Source organism: Anolis sagrei, chromosome 7 (genome assembly GCF_037176765.1).
Source record: "Anolis sagrei isolate rAnoSag1 chromosome 7, rAnoSag1.mat, whole genome shotgun sequence".
Classification (NCBI taxonomy): Eukaryota; Metazoa; Chordata; class Lepidosauria; order Squamata; family Dactyloidae; genus Anolis; species Anolis sagrei.
The window spans coordinates 26,786,177-26,809,255 of NC_090027.1; the positions used below are offsets into that span (position 1 = coordinate 26,786,177).

The 23,079-nt window shown below is 43.3% G+C and overlaps 2 protein-coding genes across 4 annotated transcripts in view; both read right to left on the reverse strand.

Moving 5' to 3' along the window:
• KIRREL3 (kirre like nephrin family adhesion molecule 3) overlaps positions 1-15,041 on the reverse strand; it is a 952,985-nt gene extending 937,944 nt beyond the window's left edge. For 2 of the 3 annotated variants that reach the window (XM_060787109.2, XM_060787106.2), the window contains exon 1: positions 14,718-15,041. In XM_060787109.2, the coding sequence (XP_060643092.1) occupies positions 14,718-14,772 (55 nt within the window). In that variant the 5' untranslated portion in view covers positions 14,773-15,041. The remainder of the gene's footprint in view (positions 1-14,717) is intronic. The other variant, XM_060787107.2, reaches the window with a different exon arrangement.
• LOC137097528 (uncharacterized) lies at positions 14,889-16,891 on the reverse strand. The gene is made up of 3 exons (XM_067470865.1): positions 16,856-16,891; positions 16,508-16,769; positions 14,889-15,280 (listed from the first exon to the last, which is right to left on the reverse strand). The coding sequence occupies exons 1-3, from the start codon at positions 16,889-16,891 to the stop codon at positions 14,889-14,891; spliced, it is 690 nt and encodes a 229-aa protein (XP_067326966.1).
• Between the last annotated feature and the right edge of the window lie 6,188 nt (positions 16,892-23,079).

Consider the following 23,079-nt stretch of genomic DNA (forward strand, 5'->3'; position numbering starts at 1 on the left):
GGTCTCTCTTCACACACTCCCTCATATTTAGTTTATTCTGTTACCGTACAATGATTCCATATAGAAATATGAAATGTGTGGATATGGCTAAAATAGAATAGTGGATGGCAAAGTGTATGATGACATTTTAAAATGATAGCTCAGCCTAGATTTAATCATCTACTGTTTTATGATAGGAACTGGATATGCTATTTGGGGACTATGGAAACTATATTCAGCAGTAATAAACTATAGTCATACCTATTGTTTTTTACCCAGCCTCGTAAAAAGTCATCTCAAAGATTTGTTCCTCCAAAAAACTCAATTGTGATGTATCATCAACATGGTCTCGGCATTACTATGTTAATGAAATGTTTAGTGTGCAAAATGAATGCATGCTTAACTTGCTGAAGTTGCCTGATTGCCGTCAATTACTAACAGTGCTACCGGTTAAACCCCTGTGCTGGCAGGACTGAAGACCGACAGGTCGCAGGTTCGAATCCATGGAAAGGCAGATGAGCTCCCTCTGTCAGCTCCAGCTGCTCATGTGGGGACATGAGAGAAGCCTCCCACAAGGATGATAAAACATCAATTCATCCGGGTGTCCCCTGGGCAACGTCCTTGCAGACGGCCAATTCTCTCACACCAGAAGTGACTTGCAGTTTCTCAAGTCGCTCCTGACACGACAAAAAACAAAAACAAAAAACTAACAGTGCAATCCTAAGACAAAGGTATGGCAGTTGTAAAGGTTTAGGAATGAACTGGTGGGTGAACTGGTCTTGTGTCAGTGAAACTGCCTTTATTTGAGAACATAGAAATGCTGGACCACTCTGACAAATATCATGTCAGACTACACAGAGAAGCCATTGAAATCCACAAGCATGTGGACAATTTCAACAGAAAGGAAAAAACCCTATATGGCTCCCACCCAGCTTACCTCTCCAAACATAGCTCCCTCTACATCCCACCTTGAAGTTTAAGATCTTCTGGGGAGGCCCTGCTCTCAGCCCCACCTTTGGTGCAATCACACTTGGTGGGGATGAGGGACGGGGTCTTCTTGGTGGTGGCCCCCGGCCTGTGGAATTTGCTCCCCAGTGAAATCAGATCAACAACAACATCCCTACTCACCTTCAGGAGGAAATTGAAAATGTGGTTATGGGACCAGGCCTTTGGGTGGCTGGCAGATAACTGACAATGGTAATGATGATAATGTTATGGAAAATGGACTATGGACAGTCTTCCGATTGGGTTATGCTTGCTGAATTTGTTTCTACATAAGGCTAGATACCCAGTATTATTGCACTTTTTATTAATGTACTTTTTATTTTAAAACTAATTTTGAAATTAATTTACAGTGTTCTTATATGTAATTACTGTATGTATTATCTATGAGTCCATCCCCCCCACCGGGGGTTGAGAAGAGCAGGGTCCAAATATTTAAATAAACAAAACAAACAAACAAATAAACCATGAAAATGAACAATATCTGGATACCAGTATAAAAAACCCTCTAAAATCATAACAGTAAAAAAAGACAGGGGAGCTCAAGACAAGAAAAAATCAGGGATAGCTAATCACCTATCAACAAAGGATGTCCCCAGACAGTAAGAAGCCACACCTTGAACACTGCTAGGTCATTAAATGCTAATCATGGTGGCCAATTGAAACATTCACACCTACCTCCAACAGACAAGAGTTCTTTCTCCCATCCTGGACATTCCACGGATATATAAACCCAATTTTCCTAGTTTCCAACAGACCTCACAACCTCTGAGGATAACTTCCATAGATGTGGGTGAAATGACAGGAGAGAATGCTTCTGGAACATGGCCATACAGCCCAAAACATTTACAGCAACCCAGTGATTCCGGTTATGAAAGCCTTCAACAACACAACTGCCTATATGTTGGCATAACACCCATCTCATATCTACTGACTGAGATGAACTATAGCACAAGAGATTAAAAGAAGGGACAGAGCAAGGCAGAAACCAAGTTGTGCTAAATGTAAAGCAATCCCCAGTGTATGGACACAGTCTCTATGCCAACACAAAGTCAAGCAGGGCCCCATGTAATTTCCTAGGCTGAGAAATGTTTGGATTCAACAGTTTCAGCTAGCCTACTGTTGTAACAGCTTTCAACCATCTCTGGGATTCACTATCTATATATATAAAAATGCTCTGTGCATAATGAGTACCTTATAAACAAAAGAACCAATGAACAAAATCACACCAAATTTGGCAACAAAATGTCTCACTACACAAGGAGTGACCATCACTCAAAAAATATGATTTTGTCATTTGGGAGTTGTAGTTGCTGGGATTTATAGTTCACCTATAATCAAAGAGCATTCTAAACTCCACCAACGATGGAATTGAACCAAACTTGGTACACAGGCCTCCCATGACCAACAGAAAATACTAGCAGCATTTGGTGGGCCTTGACCTTGACTTTGGGAGTTGTAGTTCACCTACATCCAGAGAGCACTGTGGACTCAAACAATGATGGATCTGGACCAAACTTGGCAAGAATATTCCATATGCCCAAATATGAACACAGATGGTGTTTGGGGGAAATAGACCTTGGCATTTGGGAGTTGTAGTTACTGGGATTTATAGTTCACCAACAATCAAAGACCATTCTGAATGAACCCCACGAATGACAGAACTGGGGCAAACTTCCCACACAGAACCCCCATGAGCAACAGAAAATACTTAAGGCCATCCAGTCCAACTCCCTTCACCAGGGCAAGAAAACGTAATCAAAGCTCTCCTGACAGAGAGCCATCCAGCCATAGATATAGATAGATATATATATATGATTCACACATAGAGAGATAAAGTATTATAGATTTGAAAGGGACTCCTAAACATGGGCAATGATACATTGCATGTTCCAGAGTAGGCAAGCCAGACAATCTCTACGTCAACACTGTCAAAGAAACATCAAGAAATACTGTTGACCCACAAGCATAAATACATTACATATATTAGAAACCAACACTTTCTCATTACTTTATTTTCCATATCACCAGACTGGGCCACAGCAACGCGTGGCAGAGGACCGCTAGTAAACTATACATGGGAAATGTGTAGCAACAAGTGATAGGAATTTAGAAGAGCCCATATTCCACAATCCTGTACAACACATTCCCTTGCCATCCCCTCTTCTCAACAAGTTCAATCTTTTCATCCTTCAGTCATGATTCTAAGCCTTGCTGTGACAATCTTCACTGATTGTTACATACAATGAACAACTTCTATTCACACCGAAAGACAGCTGTAGGCACACCAGTCCCTATTTAAGTTCAACTGCTTTGACTTGTTACTGAGCACACAGGCAGCATTGACATTTATTTAATCTTCACAGTAATGTTGACTGTGTACTTAAACATTGCACAGTTATGGAAGACATTTGTTTCCAAGAAGCTCACGCTAAATTGCAGTGATATAAAGGAAACGCTTAGCCATTATTGACATTTACTGACTCTAGGTAGTATATAATCGGCATGCTCATTGATGCTCTGGAATATATATTTGGGAAAAGATGGTGGTGGGGAAGCAGGGGGAAATATAATCAAGGCCCTTCACTCTTGTCTCTTTTAATGGGTGACAGCAAGAGACAATTAGGGAGAAGATGCCTGCTCTCAAAAGTAGAGTTGCAGAGCCCAACAGCTTTTTATAAAATGTAACATCCACTCTATTTCCCTGGGAATGAGAGGCAAGAGTAGACTTGGGTTTTTACCTAGGCTTGGAAGCTCAACACAGGCTGCAGGCTTGCTCTCCAATTCCGTTTACCATACTGAAGCAAGAATCCATATCATTATTTTACCGGACAAACTAATGAGCACAGGTGGATGCTGAATAGGTGCATTATCTCAGCATGGTGCGCCAGCCACACCTGTATGTGCATAGCCTGTGAAATATTGCAAAAGCATGAACTGTCTGTTCAGAATCTGGAAAGGCAGGCTATATTTAGCTTCCTCCCAAGGCAAAGTGCTACTCAGTACTACTGTATCGAAACAAGCTGTGCATGCATAAGTTCTGCTGCTGTGTGTTCATGGTATTACCACTGTACTTCCAGGACTGGGATTCTTTAGTATAATTTCAGTGGAAGCTCCCATACAGTCACATTGGAGGACCTAGAAATTCCTAGAAAGAATACCTTAGTACAGTGTTTCTCAACTTGGGGGTCGGGACCCCTGGGGGGGAGGTCGTGAGAGGGTGTCAGAGGGGTCACCAAAGACCATCAGAAAACACAGTATTTTCTGTTGGTCATGGGGATTCTGTGTGGGAAGTTTGGCCCAATTCTATTGTTGATACAGCTCAGAATAATCTTTGATTATAGGTGAACTATAAATCCCAGCAACTACAACTCTTAAATGTCAAGGCCTGTTTTCCCCAAACTCCACCAGTGTTCATGCTTGTTCATATTGAGTATTTGTGCCAAGTTTGGTCCAGCTCCGTCATTGTCTGAGTCCACAGTGCTCTCTGGATGTAGGTGAACTACAACGCCCAAACTTAAGGTCAATGCCCACTAAACTCTTCCAGTATTTTCTGTTGTTCATGGGAGTCATATGTGCCAAGATTGGTTCAATTCCATCATTGTTGGAGTACCGAATGTTCTTTGATTGTAGGTGAACTATAAATCCTAGCAACTACAACTCCCAAATTTGGATGTATTGGGTATTTGTGCCCAATTTGGTGAATGATAATCCATCCTGCATATCAGATACTGACATTACGATTCAGAACAGTAGCAAAATCACAGTTATGAAGTAGTAATTAAAATAATGTTATGGTTGGGAGTCAACACAACCTGAGGAACTCTATTAAGGGGTCGTGGCATTCGGAAGGTTGAGAACCACTGCCATAGTAGGAATGTTCTATGTCAATGGTTCTCAACTTGTGGGTCCCCAAGTGTTTTGATCTACAACTCCCAGATATTCCAGATAGTATACCAGCTGTTAGGATTTCTGGGAGTTGAAGACCAAAACATCTGGGGACCCACAAGTTGAGAACCACTGTTCTAGGTCCTCCAGGTTAATTATGATTACATCCAGCAAAAGTCATTCATTTCAAAGGATGCACTATTATCCACAGTTTTCTGTTTCCACTATAAGATCAGGAATATATTGCACAAAGATACAGGAGCTCTAGGGTATATGAAGTTGGATTGGGGCCTCTGTTCCTTATCAACAATATATGGGGGATATGTGGCCCTCCAGATGTTGCTGGACTGCAATTTCTGCATGCCCTTGCAATTGACTGTACAAACAGGAACTGATATGTGTACAGGTCAATGACAGGCCTAATACAGAGTTCTGCCATGTGTTAATCTATGATATCCTTCCTGTACAGCATGATATTTCAAGTGAAAATTTGTGGGGCAAGCATATTTACACACTAAATGTTGGATAAACAAGTAGCCTTTATTTTTGCCCCTTTTCCTAGAGGAGAAGGATTCTTTAAACCACAGATCTTAAGGAAATTTTTTTTTGCTATTTCAAATAAACAAAGAAATGCCATGGGTTCCTGTGCAGTGGAGTACCTGAAAACACATTGGCATACGCTAATCCAATATCATTAACATAATAAACATTTTCTGAGGTTCAAACATGTATGGCCACAGGTTATCTCCATCTGTTGCATAATCAAGAGATGAAGGCTGGTGATTCAAAGGAATGAACTTCATCAGACTGCAAGAGAGAATTGCTACTTTTTGTTGCTTGGGTTTCTTTTCTTCTTTTACGACCTCCAAAAGGGGAAAAATGCATTACCATCAATTATCCAATAGTAAGTAAATAAAAACCATTTAAAACATGAATAATCCCCACATGCACACTAAAAAGGCATGTGTTTGGGAACGTAACCATTGCAAATCAGAGTGGGCTGACTCTAAATTCCAAAACTGGTTGTATCAGCAGGATGGCATCCACAAAACAACATCTACCATTTTTCCCTCGTCCTGCTTAACAATCCTGGTCTTCCTTTGCCCCCCTATTAAGAGCCTGTTCATGTGACCATCAAGTGTACAGTTGCCACAGGGGGAAGAGAAAAAAGCACTGGGAAAGCCTGTGCATGTTGGCTCCCAGCCTACAGTAAGCAGATTGTGTTCATCTGCTGTCACGTGCTAGACTCCGCTCTCGGCACAACCCATACAAAGTTTGTTTGCCGAGTATTGAATTCAAGGCGGCATTTTAGAAGATGCACAGCAGTGGAGGACCATAAAGGAATGTTTTAGAGGATTTTCCCCCACAGCTACTACATACATGAACAATTGTGTGGATAGTGTAGACTGGAAGACAACTAGTTAAGTGATCTCAGTCTAGTTATATGCCTAATTATCTGAAGGACTACATTTGCTCCTCAGTTCTACAATAAGATATAAGGGAAGATATAATATAAGATATAAGGGAAGATTGAGGCCAATATCCAGTTGCTAGGAGCCCCTGGTGATGCAATAGGTTAAACCTTTGTGCCGGCAAGACTTCTAACTGATAGGTTGGCAGTTCAAATCCAGGGATTGGGGTGAGCTCCTATCTCATGTGGAGACATGAGAGAAGTCTCCCAGAGGATGACAAAACATCCTGTCCCTTGGGCAATGTCCTTGCAGATGGCCAATTTTCTCACAATTTTCTCAAGTTGCTCCTGACACACACACAAAGATCCTGTTGCTGGCCCTAAGTAGAGTAGAGCCACTATATCGAGTGACTGACATATCTGTTGGCTCACTTGTCAAAAATGATTATATCTCTGCTCTGTTGAGACTCACCAACAAGATTACAGCTGAAGACAGTTTTTTTTATTATATCATAAAAATAACGAGTATATATAAATAATTTTTGTGAGAAATGCCACCCTGGGCTGGGTGATGAACTCTAATAAGCAATGAAGTAAGGAAAACAGACTAGCATTTATTTATATAGTTATTAACATAACAGCAATTCATTAGCACTAATGCAAGCTATTCCACAGTTCAAGAATGTTTTAAAGCATGATGAATTGGTATTCCATAGTAAAAAGTTATTATCAGATGTGAGTAAATGAGGAAGAGGGCAATGACTAAGATTAGGAAGTTATGGAAGAGTTTGGGCATTGGTCACTACAAAAAACTCAAATACAGAATATTTAAACTTTGCATGGGTAGAAAAGCTATCCCGTCCCTTTTCTCCTCTCTCTCTGTTGTATCCAACCCACTCCATCTCCTGTACCATGCCCATCTGCCGCAGAGATGAGACAGGAACTTAAAAGGTCTGAATTCAATGACTTACACTTGGCATGGCTTACAGTGAATCAGATGTGATCAAGCTTTGATCCCAAGGAAAAGCACCATGCAGATTCTCCCTTTAATTACAGGCTGAAGTGCACTAAGGGCAAGTTCCACCTCCAAAAAAAATCAATGGGATTTATTTTCAATTGCATGAGTTCCGGACTGAAGGAGCAGTTCAATATCAGGAGATAGAGAAGGATTGCACTCAAAAGGAAGCCCCTCCGTCCTGAATTGTATCTTACGGCAAGAAAGGTTAAGGCAGCCTTCTGCACATGCCTCATTCACAGAACCATTTGAAATTAGATTAGATGATGAAGGAGGCTCTAATATTCTGGACACTTAGACATTTTTGTAATGTCTAAGAGTCCCTTTCCTTGTTTTAAACAGACTGTACCCTTCTGTCCTGCTTGAAATGGGAAATGCATTTTGTCCCCTTCAGGACAACTTGTTATTTTACATGACATTCATGTTTGTTATTGCAAGTACTCCTGTGGTCTAGAGCCAAGGAAGAAACTGAGCATTTTCAATCAACACGGGAACTGAAGAAGTATCTTGCCAAATTGTACAAAGTGAGTTTCCCCCAATGCGTTATGATGCATAACTCATGGAAAGGTACACAAAAATGTAAAAGATTTTATGGAAAAATGTATTTGTTGCCATTACCAAGTTACATTTGACTTACATGATAATCCTGAGAATGAAATAACGGCATCAACTGCATTGATCAACAACCCTGCTGTGGTCTTGGAAGCTCTGGGCTTCCTTGATTTCCTTGACTAAATCAAAATATTTGTACCACTGTTTTCTTATTTTTCTACTGCCTTCCACTTTAGCAAACATGACAGTCCTTTCCAACTTTTTTGGCGATCTCACAATATGGACGAAATAGGAGAATGGCTTCAATTTATTTATTTAGGCTTCCAGTGTCAAACGCATTGCGATTCATTATTAGGAAAATATTATAAAAATCTGGAAAATGCATAGAAGTTTGGGTTTGAAGGCTCAGAGTTGAGATGGTGCAAGTCCACAAGTGGGAAAAGAAGGCAGCAGGACTGACAGATTCACCCACTGTTTCTGCATAGCAGGGAACCGTCTTTTGATCAGAACTCACCAGCATCTGTCATTCTTACTTCATGTATTTGCTTCAGGAAATGTCAATGTAACACTAGCATACCTGCAGCAAATTTGATTGCTGTAAATTGCTGCTTTAGTTTGGTTTTTTAAAAAATGTACTTCAGGATATTTGCCCTTTTCTTTAGACATGTATGCACTTCTTGACACAGGCAACCCATATTTTACAGATTTCCTTCCTTCCCACATTACTTTCTCTGGGACTTCCCTGATTCAAAAAAGTTCCCAAGCATTCCTGTTATGATTACACTAATACAGGAGACATCCACCTGCTCTTCCCCAAAACTTAAGATTCTGGCCATTTGCTTATTTCCAAAAGATGTGAAATGTCCAGCAAGGATGAGAAGAGGTTGGAAAACAGTTGTTCTTGACTTGCATATCTCATTCGCCTCCTTTTTCAGGCTATGATGGATTCATGGAAGTTGGATTTCAGTAACACATTGGAAAACATATTTTCCCCAGCCCTAGACTACAGGAAAATATTAGCTGCTTTGTGTTCAGCAATATAATCCTACAAGAAACTATGCAACATAGATGCTGCAGTTCAGCACAACTTGGAAAGAAAGCTCATAGGACAAATAAAGGAAATATATATTTCTATGTATCAGGATTACTGTGATTAAGACAAAGCAGACGATGGGAGCAAAACATCCTTTTGTAATACTGACAAAGTATCTATGAGCCCTCTTACCCAACCACATATTTATTTATTTATTTATTTATTTCTGCTACTTATACCCCGCCCTTCTCACCCCGAGGGGGACTCAGGGCGGCTTACAAAGAAGGCACAATTCGATGCCCTTATACAAATACATACAAATATAAAAACAGTAATTAAATAATTAACAGATTAAAAACAACAATATATAACATATCACTGCCTAAAAGAGGAAGAAAAGGAAACAATTATTTTCCCCTTCTCCTGCCCAGCTCACAAGGTATCCTATTTTGTGAGCTACATTTTTATGTGATTTTTCTTCCATAGCAAAATTCAATTGCTTATACATCAGGGGGATACAGTACTTCTCCCAAGACCTTGCTTTTTTTAAAAAAAACTTGTACAAGAATATGCAATTTTATATGCACACAGACATATATCCCATATAGTGAACCTATACCAAAAAAACAGATACCCACAATAACAGCACAAATAAATTTCACTGACAGCTGGACTAATGGAGGTGGACAAGATGACATATTGCACAGCTGTCTTGGAAAGAAATATCCCACTCCACACTCCTATCAACTGGATTGCTAATAGAAAAAGCCCTTGGAAAGATATTTTACCAAAACCCGTGTGCCGCAAGTCCTGCCATGATATTTTATTTAGAAAGGATAAAATATGACTTCTTAGACTACTCTTTTCTAATTTACAGTGGTTACCATGTTGGAGAAAGGAATGTGTTTAGTAGGAATGTGTTCTGCAGGTGCCCTGGCCAAACTTTGGACCCATCTATCCATATCGCTGCTGCTTCTTGCCGTTGTTATATGCTCAGTTGTCCCTTAGATCAATACTGACACAAACAGGTGACACTAGTAACCTTTAGGTGAATTAAGCTCCAAAGTAAAGGACAAGCCAATGGAAAGAGATATGAACCAATGATGGCTGTAGTTTCCGTATCAGTGGTGTGGAAATTTATTCCGGGACTCTGAAATGCACTGTCCAGGGTGCTGAATCTTAAAGCTAACCCTAGTTCAGAACTTGAAATTGTCCATGACAAGCATAGGTAAAAACTGGAGGAGGTTAATCACTAAACTGACATGGAATCCCTCAACTGGCACTAGATATAGCTACTCATAGCAGACCCTCCAGGACTTGAAGCCATGAAAAAAGTGGTCCTACAAGAGGACTCAATGAAAGGTCCTACCTTATGCTGCCTAAGCCACTGTTCCTAATGTCTGCCATGGTCATAGACATACCGAGTGTTTCTACAGTCAGCAGTCTCTCACATCTCAATCCATAACTTCTTCTGTTTCAAAAAAAGCTTCCCAAACCCAGCAAAGTGCTCATGCTGTCCAAGAGCAATGAGTCACAGAACACACAAAAAACACCCAAAGGATTCAACACAGTGGTGCCAGGGGCTCTCTGTGTGACAGCAAAGTTCTGCTCAAGGGCACAATGAGAATGCCATTTGGCTGTAAGTGGATGACACACAGCTCTGGATCTGACAGACAGCAGGGGGGCTCTCTCTGTTTTCGTGCTGTTGTTTCTGCCCTACAACTCCTCAGATCACGGGATAAGAAGTGTTTTTTAAAAGGGTGAAAACAAAAACTTGGCACAATCATGGGCATTATAAAAAGCCACCTATTTCATGTTTTGCTTGTGACAGGGTTACTTCTCCATCCTGCCAAGGAACACCACTGATGCTGCTTGCTAGTGGGAGGTAAATTGCCTTGTGACACTATACCATATTTTGAGAAGCACTGTAGCCCTGACAGCTTAAGCAAAGCAACAATGAAAGTGGGAAAATAGCACCAGGGAAAGAAGGAGGACCAAAAAAACACAAGGAGAGCGGCTATCAAATTGTAAAGCCAGGACTACCATTACTCATTTGTGTGATACGACAAGACCTCCACAAAAATGACCGAGGAGTGATTCCTTTCGCCATGCTATCTTAAGGGGAAACCAGAGCTGACCGTTGACAATCCATTTCCAATCTGCCTCTTTAGAGATTGTCTGCTTCATGATTTCGCAAAGCTTGCTTAAGACCATCGGCGAAGATTTCGGGTTAGACACAGAGGCTGGAAGGAGTGGGAAGTTGGCACAGTAGATTTGCCAGTGGACATTTACATGTCAGAGATACTATGGAGATGTGGCTTTGAAGAGCCTGTCTGAACGCTATTCAGCTAAGAGGCTTTAAAAAGGGCTCTGCGGGGATGCAAAGATGTATTAGCAGGCTCTTCTCCAAAAAAGGCAGCTGCACTTTATGCCATGAAATACCAGCTGAGCGAGGTCAGACTAATACCTGTTCCCCATGTGTTCGAATAGAATAGACAGAAATACAGTAACCCTAGGTAGCGAGTGCTGTAAAAGAATGGGCAAAGATTTCCACAATAAGGGTTGCTTTCTAGGTCTTAGACATGCGTCTTGTTTTTTAGGAGCCAACTGCATCCTAGACATGCTGTTTCTCGCAAAAGCTTCACACAGATACAAAGATAATAACCCGAAAACTCTTGTGTGACCCTATATAATATGGAAAGATGCTCCAACTGCTAAACATACGAGATATTCAGTCATCACAATTGCACAATTACATTGATGCAGTTGTGGTGACTATTTTAATATTCCGTATGTTCGCAGTTGGAGTGTCTTTCCATGTATCTTAAGCATTCACAACTTTTAACAGAATTGGGGAGTGGGAAAATAAATTGCCCACAGAGCAAACTCTCAAATGGTTCCAAAGTGAGTGATGTTTGTTTGTCAGGACACTATCTGAAATCTTTATGAAGCTATGAGGTCTACGTGGTTATTTGCAGTGGCCTATTAATTAACATCTTCGGGATCCCAACAGGATGCAATGAGGTGTCCAAAGCTTGTGTAAGACGACATGAAGCAATTGGTCTTTCAGTGCTATGGCAAACATGTCACACAATGCAAAGCAAGCAGGAGAAGAAACATCCAAACTATTTCAGGGACACACTACCTCACAGAAAATAAAGACAATACCTTTATAGCCCGCATCTACAGAGAGTCACAGCACTATCAGTCTAGGCACACACCAGCAGGTATTGTATCATAAAACTACCTTTAGAAATAGAAAACTATCTGAAATCTTTATGAAGCTATGAAGTCTAGATGGTAATTCACAGTAGCCTATTAATTAATGTCTTTGGGATCCCAACAGGATGCAATGAGGTGTCCAACTAATAATAATAATAATAATAATAATAATAATAATAATAACTTTATGTATATACCACTCCATCTCCCCGAGGGGACTCCGAGCGGTTCCCAGGTAACATCACAAAGCATACAAAGTAAAAACATCATAACCATAAGATTAACAAAACAAAATATAAGCATAAAAATTGTCGCCAAAGCCTGTGTAAGATGACATGAAGCAATTGGTATTTCAGGGCTATGGCAAACATGCCACACAATGCAAAGCAAGCAAGAGGAAGAAACATCCAAACTGTTTCAGGGACACACACCTCACAAAAATAAAGACAATACCTTTATAGCCTGAATCTACAGAGAGTCACAGCACTTATCAGTCAAGGCACACACTTATGGGTATTGCATCACAAAAGTGCTTTTAGAAAGAGAAAACTTTCCCATTGCTGTTCACCCCACAGAATCATTTCAGGGACTTTGGAGGCTAGTTTGGCATTAGGCACCAAAACAGTCTATAATGAAGTAATAATTGCATTCAAGCAGCCAGGCTCCTGTGGGCTACTAACCTAGTTTCCTGCCATCCAATACTTATTGTCCGGAAATCGAAACACACCTACATGAGCGTGAAGGGTGGCCCCTTTCCCTGAAAAACCCCAGCGAGGGAGCAGCTTCTCAGAGAAGGACGATGCAACAGGCAAGAAGGAGCTACTAGAATAGGCATGGACAAACTTTGCCCCCCACCCCAGGTGTTTTGGACTCCAACTCCCACAATTCCTAACAGGTGGTATTTTATTTATTTATTTCGGATATTTTTACCCCACCCTTCTCAACCCCCTAGGGTTGAGAAGCCAGCACATATTCGATGCAGGTAGACTGTTAGGAATTGTGGGAGTTGGAGTCCAAAACACTTGGAGGGTCAAAGTTTGCCCATGCTTGTACTAGAAACATTCCAACTCTTTCCACAGGAGAGCCAGATTCCTCCATGCTGGGCAAAGCAGCTGTGTTGAATCCCAATGTCATGACTTTCATGCTTGGTGTGCTTTCTCTCACTCAGGAAACAAACCAACCAAGCTCCCTTTGATTTGAAACCCAAACTTCTGCAGGGTCCCCAACATATTGAGGAAAAGGAGAGTAAATGGGTTAAAGATCAGACTTAACCTACCAAGAACCTGCAGTATTTATGTGCCATATCAACACCATGCTCCCAATATGTATTGATTTACCAAGAGGTGTGTTCGACTGTGAGGTTGTGGTTCTGCAACTCGAGCATAGGCTCTGAATCAATGCCCGGCTGGTCCCATGCGGCCAACAAAGGGAGGAGCAGAGTCCAAAAAGCCATTCCTCATTCAGAAGCACAGCACTAAGTTTAAGCTTCCCTCTTCATTGTTCAACAGATGGACCTGTTGTGTTGGCTTCCCCTCCCCCTTGCTTCCCAAACAAGCCTCATCCTGAGAATGATGCTGGGTCCGTTGGGTGAGACACAGATGGCACCGGGTGAATGAAAGGGGTGTCTATTAGGGGCAGGGAGGGAGCCAAGAGATACTCAGTCCCTCTATTCCACAGGTGAGTGTTTTCCACCTCAGGCAGGAGGCAGTCTCATAGCTTGGAGACTTGTGCATCTATTTACTGGGCCCAAGAGAGACAAAAGGGCCAAGGTTTTGTCAAAACAGACCCTCCTAACCTCAAATGTCTCCTTGAATCTCATTCAAAGAGGGGTAGTGACAATAATAATGACAATAACGGTAATCATAGTCTCCCCCTGAGTCTTCAATTCATAAAACAGATCCTCCTAACCTCAAATGTCTCCTTGAATCTAGTTCAAAGAGGGGTAGTAACAATAATAATGACAATAATGGTAATCATAACCTCCCCCTGAGTCTTCAATCCATCTTTTTTCCAGGAGAAGGTACCACAGTTGTGCTGAAGCAGCTTAAGATGAATGAGAGGAACTCCCGGGCACATCCAGCTTCTGTTTGAACCTTAAGAGCATCCCAGAGACACAGCACACCTGGATAGAAGCAGAGCTTCCCATTGACCCGGTCGTGGGTTTGGGAAAGAGAAGACAGGTATATCTATTGACCCGGTCGTGGGTTTGGGAAAGAGAAGACAGAGGCATCTCTAGAGAGGGTTCATAGGAGAAGGTGGCCCGGGATGCACCTTCCCTCGCCCTCTTTCCCTTCCTTCCTTATCCAAAATGAAACCCTCCTCATCCTCATCCACACACCAACCCTATTTCGCGACCGTTACGTGAGGAAAAAACCAGACACGGCACCAAATCGTCCCCTCCACGGTCTCCTCTCCGTGGAGCATCACCAAACCAACTCCTTCCCGAGGAAAGGAAGCCAAAGAAGCCAGCCAACAACTCCCTTTTCTAAAAGGGGAAACAGGGGAGTCCATCTCTCTCCCTTTCCCTTCAAACAAGCTCCTCAATCTCCGCAAACAACCTGGAAAGTGGGTGCGAAAGGTGTGCGCCCTTGTTCGGATCCCAAGGGGTGTCCTACCTTGGCCGAGAAGGCAGAAGCAGAGGAGGACCAGGTCTGCCTGGAGAGCTTTCATTCCTTAGAGTTGCGGCGAGGGAAAAAGGAGAGGAACTTGCGCGCTGCCCAGCCGCCTCCGCCGCTTGGATCCTGCTGCCTCTTCTTCTTCTTCTCCTCCTTGCCTTCCTTCCTTCACTAGAAGAGGCGAGGGAGCATCGCCGAGAGGAGGAACTGCCTGCTCGCGGTGCTTCTGCTCCTCTCAGCGGCGCTTCCTCTCTGCCCGCCTGCTTCTTCTCCTCCTCCTCCCTTCTGCTCGCCGCCGCTCCATGCCCAGCTCTTCTTCTTCTTCTTCTTCGCCGCCGCCGCCGCCGCCTTCGCGCTCGCCGCCGCCCCCTCCTCCTCGCCCGCCTGAGCTCCTCCTCCCTCCGCCGCCCCCCGCTTGGCAGGAGTGACGGTCAGGGGAGGCTTTAAAGAGGAACTCCGCGCGGGGAAGCCACGCACAAAAAAAGAGAAGGAGAGGAAGAGGAGGACGCGGCGCAGCTCTTCGCCCGCTCCGCTCCTCTTGCCGCTCTTCAGCTTTGGACCGCCTGCATGCGGAAGGGAAGAAGGAAAGAGGAAAGGGGAAGGAAAGGGGAAGGAAGAATGGATGGATGGAAGGGAAGGGAAGGGGAAGGATAGGGGAATGAAGGAAGGAGAAGGAAGAAAGGAAGGAGAAAGTGGGAAGGAAAGAAGGAAAGAAGGAAGGATGGAGAAAAGGGAAAGGAATGGTGAAGGAGAAAAAGGGAAGGGAAGGAAAGAAGGGAAAGGGGGAATGAAGGAGAAAAGGGAAAGGAAAGGGGGAAGGAAGGGAAGGGAAAGGATAGGGGAATGAAGGAAGGAGAAAGTAGAAAGGAAAGGGGAAGGAAGGAAGGAAGGAGAAAGGGGAAAGGAATGGCGAAGGAGAAAAAGGAAAGTGAACGAAAGAAGAGAAGGGAAAGGGGGAATGAAGCAAGTTGAAAGGAAAGGGGAAGGAAGGAGAAAAGGGGAAGGAAAGGGAAACGAAGAAAAGAGAAAAAAGAAAGGAAAGGTGAAGGAATGAAGGAAGGAGAAAAAGAAAGGGAAAAGAAAGGGGGCGGAAGGGGAAAGGGGAAGAGAAGGGGGAAGGAAAGGGAAAGGAAGGAGAAAAGGAAGAGGAAGAGGAAGGAAGGAGAAAGGGGAAGGAAGGAAGGAGAGAAGGGAAAGGGGGAAGGAAGGAGAAAAGGGGAAGGGAAGGGAGGAAAAAGAAAGGGGAAGGAAGGAGAAAAGGGGAAAGAAGGAAAGAGAAAGGAAAGAAGGAGAAAGGGGAAAGGAAAGTGGAAGGAAGGAGAAAAGGAAAGGGGAAAGAAGGATGGAGAATAGGGAAGGGAAAGGGGAAGGAAGGAAAAAAGAAAGGAAGGAGAAGGGAAAAGAGAGGGGAAGGAAGGAGAAAAGGGAAAGGGAAAGAAGGAAAGAGAATAGGGAAGGGGAAAGGGGGAAGGAAGGAGAAAAGGAAAGGGAAGGAAGGAAGAAAAGGGAAGCAGAAAGGGGAGGGAAGGAAAAAAGAAAGGAAGGAAGGAGAAGGGAAAAGAAAGAGGAAGGAAGGAGAAAAGGGAAAGAAGGAAGGAAATTAGGGAAGGGGAAAGGGGGAAGGAAGGAGGAAAGGGAAGGAAGGAAGGAAGAAAAGGGAAGCGAAAGGGGGAAGGAAGGAAGGAGGAAAGGAAAGAGAAAGGCCGAAGGAAGGAAGGTCTTAGTATCCCCCTTAGTATTAAGCCTCTTTCCCTCCTCTCTCTCTCCCAATAGAAAGGAACAGGTGTCACCTTCTCGCTCCAAGTTTGCAGGAACTCCAAGGCGAAACACACCAAGACCAAGCTCCTTTTTCCTGGGGAAGGAGGGGATCTCCGCGGAAGTTGAGGCCGGGGGAAGAAGGCCGCCAACGCCTGAAGACAGAGAAAGAAACGACGCCGGGTTTGGGGAGGAAGGAAGGATTCCCTTTGGCTTTGCACGGCGTTGGCTCGGAAGCCGAGGCGCTCCGTTCCTTCCTCGCCAGCCAACAACCCAAAGGAGCCTTAAAGCGACAGGCTACTGAATGCAGTCTCAAACTGGCATTCGAGAGAGTGATTTCTCTGCCTGCAAATGATGAGAGAAGAAATCCTGGAAGCCCTGACGGGGATGACACAAGCAGCAGGGCACCGGAAATCCATTATATGTAGATCAATGTAGACCAGACATGGGCAAGCTCCAGGTGTTTTGGACTCCAACAATTCCTCACAGCCTCAGGCCCTTTCCTTTACCCCTCAGCCCTCAGGACACTGGAACTGCATGATATGGTCAGTGTAGACCAGGCATGGGCAAACTTGGGCCCTTCAGGTGTTTTGGACTCCAACTCCCACAATTCCTCACAACCTCAGGCCCTTTGCTTTACCCATCAGCCATCAGGACACTGGAACTGCATGATATGGTCAGTGTAGACCAGGCATGGGCAAGCTTGGGCCCTCCAGGTGTTTTGGACTCCAACGCCCACAATTCCTCACAGCCCCAGGCCCTTTCATTTACCTCTCAGCCCTCAGGACACTGGAACTGCATGACATGGTCAGTGTAGACCAGGCATGGGCAACCTTGGGCCCTCAAGGTGTTTTGGACTCCAACTCCCACAATTCCTCACAGCCTCAGCCCCTTTCATTTACCCCTCAGCCCTCAGGACACTGGAACTGCATGATATGGTCAGTAAAGACAAGGCATGGGCAATGTTGGGCTCTCCAGGTGTTTTGGATTCCAACTCCTACAATTCCTCACAGCCTCAGGCCCTTATTCTACCTCACAGCCTCAGGCCCTTATTCAACCTGACAAAAGCACAGGAAAGAATGAAACAGCTGTAATCAATGGGCATGAATGAAGGGCCATGTTTTCCAAATCAGATCCTGGTTTTCAAAAGCCTGTTTATTCTTTTTGGGGTGGGAGGGCTTTTTGGTCAGCTTGCTCTTCTCAGAATGGCAATCAGGCCTATCCAGGTGGCTAGGCTCTCATCCATAGAGGTGGAAAGGGAAGCACAACACAAAGTGAAGGAAGATTTAGAACACCTGTGCTTAAACACAGGTGTTCTAAATTTTCCTAATAGACACATAGGCGACACTACACAGTTTCATAATGCAGTGGAGTTGAACTGCATTATATGACAATGTAGATAGGGCCACAGAGGGCTTCTTTGCAACCATTAAATAATAATAATAATAATAATAATAATAATAATGGCATAGAGATGCCAAACGGACAAACCATAAAGTGCAATCAATTCTGAAGCCTATAAATATCTGGGCATACTACAATTGGACAATATCAAGCATGGGCAAGTGAAAAATGTGGTCAGCAAAAAATATATCCAAAGAGTCAAAAAGGTTCTGAAGGGCAAATTAAATGGCGGAAATACAATCAAGGCTCTCAACACCTGGGCCATCCCCATAATTAGATACATTGCTGGGATTGTGAACTGGACACAAGCAGAGCTGGATGTTCTGGACAGAAAAAACAAGAAAACTGATGACTATTTATTTATTATTTATTTTATTTATTTATTGCTTTTATAACCCAGTCTTCTACACCTCTGAGGAGGGACTTAGGCCGGCTAACAACAGACAATCAATATACAAATAAACTAAAGCATGATAACATCATACATTAAAACACATTAAAATACAGATCAAGAATTACATAAAGCCAATTTGTCAAGGTAAATCACAAATTCAAACTTGACCACCTTGTGGTCAAGTTATTGATTCGATCATCAATCTGAGAATGCTAAGTTCCAGAGCCAAGATTTTACCATCTTTCCAAAAGTCAGGAGGGAGGGGGCAGATCTGATCTCTATCGGGAGAGAGTGCCACAGCCGAGGGGCCACCACTGAGAATGCTACTTATTACAATTCACTACTTATTACACCCGCGTAGTGATGTCGAAAGACGTTACCTGCCCAGAAAATCAGGAGGCAGAAAGAGGGCTTCTGCAAGGGAAACAAATGGTAGAAGAAGAGAAACACACACTGGCAAATGATGGGAAAGGCAGTCAAGAACCAACATTGAGGGAAGTCAATAGTAGTAAACTGCTTCAAGTGCAAAAGACAAAGAGTGAATACCATAAAAACACAATGCAGAGCAGAAGAGAAAACTGGCAAAAGAAGGCTCTCCATGGAGAGTTCCTGGGAAAAAATGAGAGCCAAATTGACAAAGAAAAAACGTGGCTGTGGCTCACAAATGGAACTCTGAAAAAGGAGAAGGAGGGCCTGATTCTGGCAGCCCAAGAACAAGCCATTTGAACCGATTCCATCAAAGCCAGAATTGAAAAGTTGACAACAGATCCCAAATGTAGACTCTACAAGGAAGCAGATAAAACAATAGATCACATCCTCAGCTGCTGCAAGAAGATTGCACAGACATACTACAAGCAGAAGCATAACACCATTGCTCAGATGATTCATTGAAACTTGTGCCACAAACACCATCTGCCTGCGACAAAGAACGGGTGGGATCACAAGCTGGAAAAAGTTACAGAGAATTAATACGTCAAGCTACTCTGGGACTTCCGAATTCAGACAGACAGAGTTTGGGAGCACAATATTCCTGACCTGATAATCACGTTATAAAACAAAGTATGGATTGTTGATGTTGCAATCCCGGGTGACAGCAGGATTGAAGAGAAACAACTGGAAAAGCTGACATGATATAAGGATTTAAAGATTGAACTGCAAAGACTGTGGCACAAACCAGTCACGGTGGTCCCAGTGGAGATCGGCTCACTGGGTGCAGTGCCTAAGGACTTTGGCCTGCACTTAAACACAATTGGCGCTGACAGAATTACCATCTACCAGCTGCAGAAGGCCACCGTATTGGGATCTGCACGCATTATTTGCTGATACATCACACAGTCCTAGACACTTGTGAAGTGTCCAATGTGTGATCCAATTCAACAGTCAGCAGAGTGATTTTGTTTGCTGTGGACTCATCTTGTTGTGTTTCAAATAATAATAATAATAATAATAATAATAATAATAATAATAACTTTATTTTTATACCCACCTCCATCTCTCCAAAGGGACTCGGGGCAGTTTACATAGGGCCAAGACTAACCACACAGAGTTAAAAATATAGTATTTAAAAATATAACCACAGTATAAAACAACATAAAACAACAGTATAACAATAGTAAAACAGGCATCATAAGCAACAACCAAAAATATACTTCAAGTCTCATTGAGGGAGAGGGGGAGGGAGGGAGAGCTGGTGTGCAAACAAGTTAGAAAGTAGGCTAGTCAATAAGGTGCATAGGTCATATACCAGCGTAAGGAGAAGAGCAGTTATAACAGAGTCATTATGGCTTTGAATAGTGGAGTAGTAAAGTGCAAGAGCGCAGTGGTGCAGTGGGTTAAAGCACTGAGCTTGTTGACCGAAAGGTCGCAGGTTCAATTCCAGGGAGCGGCGTGAGCTTCCGCTGTCATCCCTAACTTCTGCCAACCTAGCAGTTTGAAAACATGCAAATGTGAGTAGATCAATAGGTACTGCTCCGGCAGGAAGGTAACGGCGCTCCATACAGTCATGCCGGCCACATGACCTTGGAGGTGTCTATGGACAACACCGGCTCTTCAGCTTAGAAATTGAGATGAGCACCACACCCCAGAGTCAGACATGACTGGACTTAATGTCAGGGGACAACCTTTTACCAAGTTGCAAGGACATAAGTTTCAGGCCATGATTAGGGCCAACTGTCAAGGGAATTGTCTAATCAAATGCAGAGGGAAAGGAGTTTGTGGACCTCCAGATGTTGCCAGGCTGCAATTCCCAACTGTCTTTCCTATGGCACATGTTGGCCAGGGCTGCTGGAAGACATCTGGCTGATTCACACCCTGAGTTTTCAAAAAGAGACTCTTTCCCTTTGCTTGTTCTCTACCCTAAAGCTTGTCAGTTGTGCCTTTATAAAGGATGAGCTACAAAAACAAGCAGCTCGATGTTTTGCACAGGAGGAAGATAAATAGTATTTTGCTAATCTCTGCAGTCCAAGGTGGTCGAGAAACCGAGTGGAAAAGACATTGATATGTTTCTAGTGCATTACAACATGCACCACACAATGCATATAGGGCAGTGGTTCCTAACCTGTGGGCCATAAGGCCTTAAATAAGGTCCACAGCTCTAGATTATTAAATATGGTTTTCTGTGGATGAGCAAATGGTGACTACTGGATGACATATGTTCTGTATCTGGAACTAGAGCTGATGTGGTCTATCCAATGCAATTTTCTGGATCAGCACCACAAATAACCAAACTCAATCTACAGTTGACCAAAAACTGATTTGTAACCCTTTTGATACTACTACTACTAATAATAATCTATATTTAATACCCCGCCACGATCTCCCCAATGGGGACTCGGGGCAGCTTACATGAGGCCAAGCCTAATAGCATATTACAATAAAGTAAAACCAAAACACAATAACAACACAGTAAAATACATACAACATATGAGTACAAAGACGATAAAGCAAAATCATACACAGTAAAATAAGATAACATAACAATGAGTGGACCGCATGTGCAAGATAAAAAGTAAGATACTAAAAATACTAAAATCAGGATGAGATATGGATGGAGCATATTGTTTGTGGGGGAGAAACTTGGAAAATGTTGGAGAGTGGTGCCTGGTCAAAAAAAAGTTGGAAACCACTTTTTTTGTCGTGTCAGGAGCGACTTGAGAAACTGCAAGTCGCTTCTGGTGTGAGAGAATTGGCCGTCTGCAAGGACATTGCCCAGGGGACTCCCGGATGTTTTGATGTTTTTTATCATCCTTGTGGGAGGCTTCTCTCATGTCCCCACATGAGGAGCTGAAGCTGATAGAGGGAGCTCATCCGCACTCTCCCCGGATTAAAACCTGCAACCTGTCGATCTTGAGTCCTGCCTGCACGGGGGTTAAGGCACTGCGCCACCGGGGGCTCCATGTTGGGAACCACTGATATAGGGATATATGTGACCCTATAGGACTGCAAATCCCCCAAACCTTAGGCAGTATAGGCAATGGTGAGGAATGCTGGAGGTTGCCGTCCATCAACACTGAACTCCCACCTCTTTTGTAAAGATACAGAATGGGGGACGTCTGGCTTGAGAGCAGTACATGTGAAAAAGATCTTGGAGTCCTCGTGGATAGCAAGTTAAACATGAGCCAACAATGTGATGTGGCGGCAAAAAAAAAAACAACAAAAAAATATGGGATTTTGGCCTGCATCAATAGGAGCATAGTGTCTAGATCTAGGGAAGTAATGCTACCCCTCTATTCTACCTTGGTTAGACCACACCTGGAATATTGTGTCCAATTCTGGGCACCACAATTGAAGAGAGATATTGACATGCTGGAATGTGTCCAGAGGAGGACAGCTAAAATGATCAAGGGTCTGGAGAACAAGCCCTATGAAGAGCGGCTTAAAGAGCTGGGCATGTTTAGCCTGAAGAAGAGAAGGCTGAGAGGAGATATGATAGCCATGTATAAATATGTGAGAGGAAGTCACAGGGAGGAGGGAGCAAGCTTGTTTTCTGCTGCCCTGGAGCCTAGGATGCAGAACAATGGCTTCAAACTACAAGAAAGGAGATTCCATCTGGACATTAGGAAGAACTTCCTGACTGTGAGAGCCATTCAGCAGTGGAACTCTCTGTCCTGGAGTGTGGTGGAGGCTCCTACTTTGGAAGCTTTTAAAGAGGCTGGATGGCCATCTGTTGGGGGTGCTTTGAATGCAATTTTCCTGCTTCTTGGCATGGGGTTGGACTGGATGGCCCATGAGGTCTCTTCCAACTCTATGATTCTATGAAAATAGTGCAGAGGGATAAGAGAGAAGATAATTTTGCAACTGTTTGACTTAATGAGCCTACTTCTGGAAGAATTTCCTCTTCCGACAGTCCCTTTGCTAATGTGTGAGCTACACTATTTGCCAGCTGTGTTTGTAAAGTGTTCATGAAAAGGGGGAGAAGGAAGTACAACATTAAGCAGCAATCAGGAGAGCTCTGCACTGAAGTCCCCTAGTACCTCACTTTCCTGGAAAGGGCTGCAGGTGAATAACCTGCTTGATTACTCTTGAGAATAACACCTGAGTACATAGATTACCTTTCCTGGAAAGCAACGGTGGAGTTGTGTGAAAGAGCGTGAACGAAATGGGTGTGAACTTGCCAGGTTTTTGGGCAGAGTTCTTGAGCTCTGACACAACAGTACTACTGTTAAAGGTCTAAAAGCCCTGTCCTTTTCTGCTCCTGGCCAGCCTACTATTCACATTCAACAAAGATTTTGTATTGTCGAAGGCTTTCATGGCCGGAATCACTGGGTTGTTGTAGTTTTTTCGGGCTATATGGCCATGTACTAGAGGCAA

Coding starts and splice junctions, on each gene's coding strand:
- LOC137097528 (XM_067470865.1), bottom strand. CDS start 16,891: ATGGATTTCCGGTGCCCTGCTGCTTGTGTCATCCCC. Junction 16,770..16,855: donor CTGCTGCTTGTGTCATCCCC/GTCAGGGCTTCC, acceptor TGCATTCAGTAG/CCTGTCGCTTTAAGGCTCCT. Junction 15,281..16,507: donor TGCAAACTTGGAGCGAGAAG/GTGACACCTGTT, acceptor TTCCGCATGCAG/GCGGTCCAAAGCTGAAGAGC.